We start from the raw sequence: 12,200 nt of genomic DNA on the forward strand, positions 1-12,200 counted from the left end.
AACATACCTCATCCGAGTCTCCTGGAGTAACTGCTCATTAAGTACAAAATCCGACCAGCGATACCCGTGGATCCTTCGGAGAGACATGGTACCAAAGGAGTTCAGTCTTCGCCTCAGGTCACTGGTTAGCGTCCAAGTCTCACACCCATAGAGTAAGACAGGCAAAACCAGTGACCTAAAGACTCTGACCTTTGTCCTCTTGCACAAATGCCGAGAACGCCACACACCCTAATCCAGTGAGTCCATCACTCCCCAGGCGCGGCCCAGACGTTGATTGACTTCCTGACCGCATCCAGTAGAGACATGGACAACACTGCCTAGGTAAGGGAATGTCTCTGTGACCTCAACATTCTCGCCACACACAGGAACAGACTCGACAGCCGCATCCAAGACATCATTGAATGCCTGAACCTTGGTCTTGATCCATGAGATATGCAGTCCCAGTGGTTCCGACTCCTCACCCAGCGACACGAGGGCCCCAGTTAGAACATCCAATGACTCCGCGAAGGTGACTGCATCGTCCAGATCTGAAAATCTGTCATTACCAAATGAAACCCTGCAGCCATTTCCAACGACATCCTCCCAAGTATCCAGTCCATGCATGCGTTGAACAGTGTGGGTGCTAGGACGCATCCCTGACGCACCCCAGTATTTACTGGGAAGAAGTCAGAGATAGTGTCTCCACACCTCACCGCGCTCACAGCCCCGGAGTACAGATTGGATATCAGGGTTAGCAGCTTTGGGGGAACTCCGCGCAGCTCAAGGATCCGCCACAAAGCGACCCGGTTCACCGAGTCAAACGCCTTACGGAGATCAACGTAGGCTGCAAGCAGGCCCCGCCGAAACTCACGCAGGCGCTCAGTGCCGTTGCTGTGTTGCATTTAAATTGTCCTTCAAAATGTAGTATTCAATGTATATGTAGTACACAATGAAGGTATTCAGAGGACACAACTGCAGCATGTAATACAGGGGACTTTTATCTCACTGTTTACTGTTCACTCTCTTCCCACCATGTCAGAGCTGTGCTAAGACACAGCTAATGCCATTAGAGCATAATTCTGCTGCTGACTCACAGCATTTAACTAGCAAAACACATGCTTGTGAATAAGCCACGTCAACAACGGTCTTTTTTTGTTAATATATGGGAGGGATTGACAAAGTATTGCATGCTGGTCTATTGCAGTCTAAGTGTGGACTCCAGGTCTAATCTAAATATAATATACTGAAGTATATTGGATCATTAAATCTGCCGATGGACAAAACTTGCACCTCAGTACAGAAGTGACAGAGACTCTCCTTTGTTGGGGAGATTCAGATACGGCACAGACAACCAGTAACCTGAGTAATGGATATGAATAACATCATAATCCTCTGTAATTAAAAGCAGGATTAGACAGTAGTCATTGGCAGACTAGGCTATATGTTGTTGATGACATGACAGTTCTCATCCCAACCCCGCACATACTCACAATGGGTTAGGACATACCGCATCAAGCTATGACTCTCTGCTACGATCGCAGTAAATAAATGGTGAACATTTTCAATACTAACACAAATCCAGTTTTAGTCAACACAACCACTTTGTCAGATTCATGAAAATATTGTGGTGGAAAGTGAAATTTAATGTTTTAGACACCAACATGTTGGTTTCACTCGGGACACGACAAGCAGTCTCCTAGATGAAAGTTTTGGGTCTGTTTGTCCCGTCCATTGTCCCTTCCTACCGCCCCTATGTGGGTGTTTTTGGTCTTTATGTTGTGTCATTACGATCCTTGAGCATATTAGTAGGATTTGAATGGGATCATATTGGAGGTAGTTGAAAACCTGGTGCATCTCATACAGATACTAATATACAGACGCTGCCTTGTGTGTCGTATTGTACACAGAGGGCTATGGTATTTATTTAATGACCTGGCAATCAGACCTGGCTGTGTGAACAATACTGGGACGTAAGACTATATTAAAGGTTCTGCTGATATCCATCGATGGGTTCTCATGTTTCTTCAGAAGAATATGATAATCACCTGATTGCCAGCATAAGCAGCTCTCATTTCTGTGGCTTGGTGCATTTGCTTTCAGTAAGGTGTGTGAATATGCACTTGTGCATGTACTGTATATGTGTGTGTGTTTGATGATGTAAAAATACATACCTGGATGTCGAGTGGACTGCTACACAGTCTGTCTGGGTAGGCCTCGTGCAGGTCAGACACTTTCTCCCAGTCTCCAGATCCCCTCTCATCGTCCCTGTCAAACCATTCTGTCCATTCTGCCTCTGTGAAACACATATGTCGGTCCGACAGACCAGTGGTAGATATCATACTAATCTACAGCAAGGCTTTGCCTTATAATCCATTTTGACTGTCAAAAAACATTTGTGGCAGAGCAATAGAAGGTCTCCTCTCATTGTTGTGTTCCACACAGTGGAGCATTTGACTGTGGACTTGAATTCCTCACACACACACACACACACACACACACACACACACACACGGTCTCTAAAAAAATGTAACTACATGTTCCTGAATTACGGACAGTTTTAAACACAGTTAACGTTGTAAACTGAAATTAGAAAACACAACAAAGCTACATGGTTTGTCTGAAAATCATTATCATTAGAAAACATTTGTGATGCATATACAAAAATACTTCAATCCAAACATAATTCACCATGCAGTTTCGTTGTATGGGAATGCAATTTTTAGGAGGCAGGGCTGCACACACAGTATGTCAGACTGCATGAGAGTTATGAGTGCAGGTCTCACAGCCTTGTGTGCATGTGTGCAAGTGTCTGTATTTGCATGCTGGAGTCTGGTAGTTTCATTAAAGTAGCTGCTATCTGATGAGATATAAGAAACATCTAATTGAAATCATCTTAGAGCTGGTGGTAAAGGAAGGGTTAATAACTGCAGCATACTAGACGGCTATGTACGAGGCAGACATATTGATGAGAAAATGATTGGGTGATGATATCACTAAAGTTGATCAATTACATTTTAGGAAGAATTTCAATAGCCCAAGTAAGATGATGGAACAGAGAGTTTTCCTGTATCTGCATGTGTGTCTGAAGTAATTGAGACCTGCAGTTGCATCACAACTTCTACACCCCCAAATACGCTGAAAGTGAAGTGCAAGTCTTGAAGAACCCTTTGGTTTTGAATGGCCCAAAACACAAACACCCAATGTTTTGTGGACTGCCATTTAAAGCATCAAGTTTTGCTTTTGGGCTGTTACATCTTGTTTTTTGCAACCAGAAGTGACACTAGAGGGTGTAGCTAAGTACGTAAAGCATTCTCTGCTTCATGGTCTATTTGACTCTCAATGGGACAATAATTTACAAAATGAGCATCATCATTGGCTTCACTTTTCAGATCTGGAGTTTGCCGCCTTAGATATGTCAAACTGCTTTCGATTTTTAGAGTATTAGAGAACCTGCCAACCAAAGCTGTTTTTTGAAAGCCCCGGTACCTGTTTGGAGACATTAAAAGGAATTAAAGATTTTTCTCAAGAAGACAATATTTCATTAAGAAAAAAAAACATAAATTAATAATATTTTCACTGGTTAAAATGACGTTGCCGGCAAGTGGATCACATTAGAGGTCATGAACTCTATTTGATGGCTGGTTTTGGTGCTCCCTGCAGGACTGTGTCTGATACATCCTATCGTGTGGGTCGTGTGATAACAATTTCATAATCTATTCTAGTTTAGTAATATCTATATTATGGAAATAATTTAATCTAATTCACTTCATAGTTTTGAACCAGGAGCTTCATTATTTAGATAGTTAAGAGATTAAAGGGTTTTTGTAATATACAACAAATGTTTGCTGAATAGTGATCTTTTCCTAAAATACTGCTGGTTAAAAGCAAACTACACGAGTGTTCATTAAACTTTTATTTTTTATAAATACAGCACGATTCTGGGTCACATGGGTCACATCTGCGAGAGTCACAACCCACTCATTTCATCAAAAGTAGGACACCTACATGTTATACGACATAACCTTGAAATGTGTGTGTGAGAGAGAGAAGTATTACCTTGTACCCATTGACTGCTTGTGGTAATTGTGAAATGTTCCCCATAAGTTGACTGAAAAACACAAGAGCTCCGGGCCTCTGAGGAGGCCTTGGTCCCTGTCAACACACAATACACACAGATCAATTCCAACATGTGTGCATTTTTACTACAATCATTGAAGAACCATTGATTCTTACCTTGATAGACAGCATGACCCTCCACTGCAGAAGATGCATGCCCTTGTATTACTATAAAGGTCCAGGGATGCCTGTAAAGGAAATAGAGAGGAGAGATGAAGCAGGGAAGGGCAGAGAATGGCGGGGAAAAAAAGTTTGATATTAAGCAACAATTGGAAAACACATCGATACAGTAGTTGAAAAATGAGGAACATCTGCATTAGACTGTGCCCCCCCCACCCACCCCCAGACAGACAGGCAGACAGACGGTTAAACAGGCAGACAGACAATCAGGCAGAAAGGCAAAAGAACTGCTGAATCTTCTCTATCCAGCATTCAGAGCATTAATATCTTATCAAACAGCGATCATCTACATAAAGACCTAGAGGACTAACGTCTACCTGAGCTGAGCTTCTTCTTACTTTGTTCACATAGCCGACCAGCAGTGTCAGAGACACTTGTAAATATAACTTTAGATTTCTTACAAGAAAACCGCAATGCTCCTTTAACCAAGTGCTTATCACAGGGTGGGTAGACAAGGAGGTCTGGCAATTAGTAGTTGGCACGACATTGCCATGAATACATCAAGCAGGGTCTGCCTGGCAGCAGAACACTTGTAATTGCTGCTGATTTACTATGGTCATTGTGTACAGTGAGGCAGTAAGATGATGTCTGTTTAGAAGGAATGGGTGATTAGAAAGTAGACAGAGAATTGTACATTCAGCCAAAAACTGCCCACAACTTCTGTATATGTTCCCCGACTGAGTTTAAATAATTGCTTTGAGGCGTGTTGCTATACGTCATCGCTTCTGTGGCAGCTGCAGTAAAGAAATGCAAAATTCCATAACTGAGAATGTATTGCAGAGTCTACACTATCTCATAAATGTCAGCTCATTAAAATGTCACTGGGTGCTCTGTCCTTTAAAGCAGCGGTCCCCAACCAGCCCGGTACAGGTCCGTGGGTCCCTTGGTTGCACAGAAAGTTTTGATTGATTATCAAGATCGGAAAGATGTTTTATTCGAAAAATGACCGGAGACATCCATCTGTGCGTCTGAGCCCGATACGTGATACGTTACCCCAAAAATTACTTTTATATATATTTTTTTGCCAGACATATCATTTTATTACGTCATATTTGTTACATCATATTTGTGGCCCACACTCTGAAAGCCTGTCCGTGAAAATATTGTCTTACACAAAACCGGTCCATGGCTGGGGGTCTCTTTATGACCTTGACAATCAATCAAGTGGGCCCCTTGTTACTGCTGCTCTAAAGCATCCACAACCATGGAACAAAGTGCAAATTGGGAGATGGAATGTTAACTTGTGCTCTGCACTGATGTCGTTATGAAACCTGAGTGTTTCCAGCAGTGTCCTCAGCAGCATTAGGTTCCCTAAGCCTGCCTGGAGGCGAACCTCAAGGCTTACATGGCCAAGATTAACCAGAATCAGAATCAGAATCAGGTTTAATTGGCCAAGTAAGTTTGCACAAACAAGGAATTTGACTTGGTAAGGTGACTCTCAGTGTGCTTACACAAAATATACAACACAATACAATACAATACAGTATACAAATATACAACTTAATACAAATATACAACACAATACAATACAGTATACAAATATACAACTTAATACAAATATACAACACAATACAATACAATACAGTATACAAATATACAACTTAATACAAATATACAACACAATATACAATACAATACAATACAATACAATACAATCAAACAGTGCAATGGACCAGCATCTTCTCTCAGCCCACAACAAGGTATCTGTCATTGTAGTTGACGAGTGTCATGCACAACAAAACACATTCACCCAAGCTTGTGGTTTACTATGCCATGTCCCATATCCAACAGTCAGTTTTTTGTTAGAACTTTTGAAACATCTACACTTTCCATGACCCTATCATTCCTGACAAACACCACACACACTCACTCACTCACCTCACTCACTCACCTCCCTAACTCACTCACCTCACCTCACTCACTCACCTCACTCACCTCACCTCACCTCACCTCACCTCACCTCACCTCACCTCACCTCACCTCACCTCACTCACCTCACCTCACTCACCTCCCTAACTTAACTCACTCACCTTACTCACTCACTAACCTCACTCACCTCACCTCACTCACTCACCTCACCTCACTCACCTCACTCATTATTTGTGTTAAGTTAGATGTAGTGTTGGCAAAATGTAGTCACGGTGTTGCACCGGTGATCATGTTGAAATTTTTTTCATTACACCTTAATGAGACACACATCTCATGTGCATGTCGCCATTGTTAGTCCATGGAAATTTGAGGTGATGATGAAACGTTTCATTAAAATATATTCAATAACAAATATCCACCTCTGTGATCTCTTGCTTATTTTTTCTGTCTACATCTTAGCTGCAAAGATGAGCAAAGTTATTCCACCAGACAAACACGGTGTTACTAACAAAGTGTTGAATTGGTTGTTCTATAAATCTATACATTTTTTGATTATGAAGATTAATGTTGTCCTTGTTAATGATTACAGTTTCCATCACAATGTGATGTCATGATATTTAAAAATCAATATTTCTGGAGCTCACCGAAATCCCAGAGTGCTGATGTGCTGGCTGCCCAGCCTAGAGAGGCTCTTCTTGGCCAAGTCCTCCAAGTTGTTGGAGCCCTCGTCATTGACCAACATGGCCAGTATGAGCCCCGCCTCCACACCATCCACATACTTTGCAAGGCGACGACTCTCCTCCTTACTACGGTATGTGTCAAACCTGTGGGAGTGAAGGGAGGTTGAAAGAGAACAAAATCATTATTGCGTCCATTCATCCTAAAACAAAGACGGGCCAGAACATGCATTTTGAAGACCACTCTTCATGTAAAACAGCCCTAGGTACTCAGGTATCAACCTCCAACATCTATGATGGTCTAATTCCCATATCTTAATAAATTCATCATTGGGTTTCTGCCAAGACAAGTGATATATGGGTCAGTAATCCTCACTTCTACTAGCACTAATTTACATCCTGAATAAATATGGAGATTCTAATAACAGAGCTGTACATTACTGTAGAGGCAAGGGTTTTTTCTGCTTATTTCAAACACTCATCTGCATCCTTTAACAACGCAAACATACCATGTTTGTGTGTGTTTAATTGAACCTGTTTCACATAAGATATAAAAAGTAATGAAAATGTTAAAAGGCAAGAAAATAGTAAATTTACTTTGCCGTTAAGGCACCGATAATTGGCATGAAAAATTTAAAAATAATATATTACTTGTAACTTAAGTGGTGTACCACTAAAAATTAGGGATCAAAGAGAAAGAACATTTTTGCATTTACTTTCGAAGATGACATGTAGGGGAGCTTTATTTGTCATTGATTTATTTAAATTTTCAAAATAAATGAGTGGAGACCCCCTATAAATATTCTTAAATTACCACCAACTCTCTGAAGACATAATATTTTCATGCCAGATGTCTGCATATTAGCTCATTCAAATACATGCAAACAGCACAGGAGCACCGAGACACTATTTGCTTGGCAGCCCAGTTAGGGAGGGTTTCCAAGGTTTGCAGGATTTTGACAATAATTTTTCTTCGAAAACCTTAACTCAGCCCGCCCACCCACAGGCTTGGAGCATTTCTGATATATTTGTTCACTGATAAGAATACATTAATCTGGTGATGTGGTTTCTGTAGATGGCATTTCCCTGGGATCCAACACCACTGTAAAGAATCTCTAGTTATCTTTGACCGAGACTTGTCCTTTAACTCCCATGTTAAGCAAATCTCAAGGATTGCATTTTTTCATCTACGTAACATTTCAAAAATCAGGCACATCTTGTCTCAAAAAGATGCAGAAAAGCTGGTTTACGCGTTTGTTACTTCCAGACTAGATTACTGCAACTCCTTATTATCAGGCTGCTCTAATAAGTCTCTTAAATCCCTCCAGTTGATCCAGAATGCTGCAGCTCGTGTACTCACAAAAACTAAGAAAAGAGATCACATGACTCCTGTATTAGCTGCTCTGCACTGGCTCCCTGTAAAATCAAGAATCACATTTAAAATTCTTCTCCTCACCTACAAAGCCTTGATTGGTGATGCACCATCATATCTTAAGGAGATTGTAGTACCATATTGCCCCACTAGAGAGCTGCGCTCACTAAATGCGGGGCTACTTGTGGTTTCTAGAGTCCTAAAAAGTAGGATGGGAGCAAGAGCCTTCAGTTATCAAGCTCCTCTTTTATGGAACCAGCTTCCACTTTCAGTCCGGGAGGCAGACACAGTCACCTCATTTAAGAATAGACTTAAGACTTTCCTCTTTGATAGTGCTTATAGTTAGGGCTGAATCAGGTTTGTCCTGGTCCAGCCCCTTGATATGCTGCTATAGGCTTATAGGCTGCTGGGGGATGTTTTAGGATACACTGAGCACCTATCTCCTCTTCTTTCTCTCCTTATGGATGAATTTACATCTCTCCATTGCACCTTATTAACTCCCCTTCCTCCCCGGAGTCTTTGTGACTTTACGTCTCATAGGGTCTCCCGCGTTGGCCCTGCTGATGCGCCCCGTGTAATTTGTGATATTGGGCTATACAAAATAAACTGAATTGAATTGAATTAATAATAAATTTAAAGGAAAAAAATCAGGTAGTGTACCTGGATGAAATATGGAAGCTAAAATAACTACTAATGAGCACAGCAATGATCAAATATAAGTCGAACTAGTAAAACACTATCCCATTTCAAAGCAATGTTTGCTATCTTTCCATTTATAATTATTGCTCTATTATCTAGCAGTTGACTCAGTCTGCATATCAACTGTGTTGTGGTTTAAAAAGTGCATTTTGTGTCATCAGAGTCTGATGACAGTAAATCAGAGAAGACTGGGTGCAGTCCAATGCCTTGTTTCATCATCTAAAAATTACCTTCATGTATTTACTACAATAAAAGTGTAGCTGACCTTTATTTGGAATAAAAAATATGTTGGATAATTAAGCATGAAAGGATATTAAGAATGACATACATTTCTACAATTTATATATGTGCATGAAATCAAGCCAGAGCCATTAGATTCACGTTTGTATCCTTCACTACAACCGTGTGGTTAGAGAGTTTACTAGATGTCAGCCAACACACCATTTCTGCTCTAATTAAGAGTCTCATGATTGTTCAACAGCCGCGACGCAGCCTCTGCTTTGAGGGGACCCTTACCTGTCATTGTGCAGCACCTCTCCGGTCTTGGGGTCGATTACGTGGATAATGATGCCTCGGCTCCCCCAGCTTCTCTGGAACAGATAGTTGTTTTGGTTGCTCTCTCCGGGCTTGAGGGTCTTGTTAAGGAATGTCCATGACAGCTTCTTTTCTCCGTGGATCTCTAGTGTCCCTCCTGTCCCCACACCAATGTACTTCCTCCCAAAGTAGCTGTGTTCATTGTCAATGGCATCCAATCTAAGAACAGCATGGGAGAATTATGAACATTTTAATAATGTATGTATTTCTAAAAATGACATTTGAGGAAAGAAAGTCTGCTTCAGTCTTCCTGTTCACAATCTTAATGTTTACATCAGACGTCTCCATATTCATGTCTTCAACTAGACTGAAAGTCTACATCCATGCTAGCAGCTCAGTGAGGTGGCATTTAGTAATACAGCTATAGCAGTAGTGGTAGTAGTAGTAGTAGTAGTACTACAGGTAGCAGCAGTAGCAGCAGTGGCAGTAGTAGTAGTAATAGGGTTAGTAACAGTAGTAGTAGTAGGGGTAGAAACAGTAGTAGTAGTAGCAGTTGTAGAAGTAGTAATAGGAGTAGCGGTAGTAGTATTCATTACATTACATGTCATTTAGCTGACGCTTTTATCCAAAGCGACTTACAATAAGTGCATTAAACCGTGAGTCCAAACTCAGAACAACAAGAATCAAGCAAGTACAATTTCTTCAATAAAGTTAAACTACAAAGTACTATCCGTAAGTGCCATTTAAGTGCTACTGAAGTGCTATCGGTAAGGGACATTTAAGTGCTACTATGGCATTTAAGTGCTACCTATTCAAGGTATAGTCGAAAGAGATGTGTTTTTAGTTTGCGCCGGAAGATGTAGAGACTTTCTGCTGTCCTGATGTCAATGGGGAGCTCGTTCCACCAATGAGGAGCCAGCACAGCAAACAGTCGTGATTTAGCTCAAAGTGAAGGAGCTACAAGCAGATTGGCAGAAGCCGAGCGGAGTGAACGGGCTGGGGTGTACGGTTTGACCATGTCCTGGATGTAGACTGGACCCGATCTGTTCGCAGCACGGTACGCAAGTACCAATGTTTTGAAGCGGATGCGGGCGGCCACCGGTAACCAGTGAAGGTCGCGGAGGAGCGGAGTAGTGTGGGTAAATTTCGGTCGGTTGAAGACCAGCCGAGCAGCTGCATTCTGGATGAGCTGTAGAGGTCGAATGGCATTAGCAGGAAGACCTGCCAAGAGGGAGTTGCAATAGTCCAGCCGTGAGATGACCAGAGCCTGGACCAGAACCTGTGCCGCCTTCTGAGTGAGAAGGGGTCGGATTCTCCTGATGTTGTACAGCATGTACCTACAGGAGCGTGTTATTGCGGCAATGTTGGCAGTCAGGGAGAGTTGACTGTCGAGCGTCACTCCGAGGTTCCTGGCAGTCGGAGTCGGAACCAGCACTGAGTTGTTGAAGTTAATAGATAGGTCGTGGGTGGGAGAGCCTTTTCCTGGAAGGAGGAGAAGTTCAGTCTTGTCCGGGTTAATTTTCAGGTGGTGTGCGGACATCCACTGAGAGATGTCGGTCAGACAGGCAGAGATTCGTGCTGCTACCCGTGCTTCAGATTGGGGAAACGAGAGGATCAGTTGGGTGTCGTCAGCATAGCTGTGGTAGGTGAAGCCATGCAAGCGAATGACAGAGCCAAGAGAGTTGGTGTACAGAGAGAAGAGAAGAGGACCAAGGACTGAACCTTGAGGGACCCCGGTAGTCAGAGGACAAGGCTCAGACACAGATCCTCTCCAGGTTACCCGGTAAGAGCGGTCGGTGAGATAGGATGAGAAGAGTGAGAGCGCGGTGCCTGAGATACCCAGGTCCTGGAGGGAGGACAAGAGGATCTGGTGGTTCACTGTGTCAAAGGCAGCGGAAAGGTCTAGAAGGATGAGGACAGAGGAGAGAGAGGCTGCTCTAGCAGTGTGAAGCTGCTCAGAGACAGCAAGGAGGACAGTCTCTGTTGAGTGGCCTGTCTTGAATCCAGACTGGTGGGGGTCTAGAAGGTTCTTACAGTGAAGAAAGGAGGAGACTTGGTTAAAGATAGCTCGCTCTAGAGTTTTGGAGAGGAAGGGAAGGAGAGAGACAGGTCTGTAGTTTTTGACTTCAGATGGGTCGAGAGTGGGTTTCTTCAGGAGAGGGTTGACTCTTGCCTCCTTCAGAGAGTTGGGGAAACAGCCGGTTGAGAGGGAGGTGTTAATAAGATGGGTGAGAAAGGGAAGAAGGTCCGGAGCAATGGACTGGAGAAGGTGAGAAGGGATGGGGTCAAGCGGGCAGGTGGTTGGGCGGGCAGAGGTTACCAAGGTAAGAACTTGATTGGGAGACAGGGGGATAAAAGAGGAAAACAAGGGGGAAGAAGGTGAAGTTACTGGAGGTGTAGTTGAGGAAGATGGATTAGTAAATGAAGAGCGTATGTCGTCTATCTTTTTTGTAAAGTAGTCAACAAAGTGGCTTGGTAGAAGGGTGGAGGGAGGGGGGGGAACAGGGGGGTCAAGGAGGTTGGAAAAAATTGAGAAGAGCTTTTTAGGGTTAGATAAAGAGGATTCGATTCTGGATTGATAGAACAAACTTTTGGCTGCAGTGATGGACGCAGAGAAGGAGGAGAGAAGAGATTGATAGGCAAGCAGGTCACTGCCGTGTTTGGATTTTCGCCATTTCCTTTCCGCTGCTCGCATTGTAGGCTCTCTCGGCGCGCACCGGTTTGGACAGCCACGGAGCCGGAGAGGACTTGCGGACCTTTCGAGTCGTAAGAGG

General features: G+C 42.9%; 1 protein-coding gene across 1 annotated transcript in view; it reads right to left on the reverse strand.

Moving 5' to 3' along the window:
- Positions 1–12,200, reverse strand: part of cemip (cell migration inducing hyaluronidase 1) — a 133,924-nt gene that overhangs the window by 51,882 nt on the left and 69,842 nt on the right. The window contains exons 5-9 of the mRNA XM_034525649.1: positions 9,409–9,645; positions 6,789–6,968; positions 4,213–4,283; positions 4,036–4,131; positions 2,151–2,272 (exon numbers count right to left, since the gene is read on the reverse strand). Coding sequence (XP_034381540.1) covers positions 2,151–2,272; positions 4,036–4,131; positions 4,213–4,283; positions 6,789–6,968; positions 9,409–9,645 — 706 coding nt within the window. The remainder of the gene's footprint in view (positions 1–2,150; positions 2,273–4,035; positions 4,132–4,212; positions 4,284–6,788; positions 6,969–9,408; positions 9,646–12,200) is intronic.

The sequence above is a fragment of the Cyclopterus lumpus genome, chromosome 3, assembly GCF_009769545.1.
Source record: "Cyclopterus lumpus isolate fCycLum1 chromosome 3, fCycLum1.pri, whole genome shotgun sequence".
Lineage (NCBI taxonomy): Eukaryota > Metazoa > Chordata > Actinopteri > Perciformes > Cyclopteridae > Cyclopterus > Cyclopterus lumpus.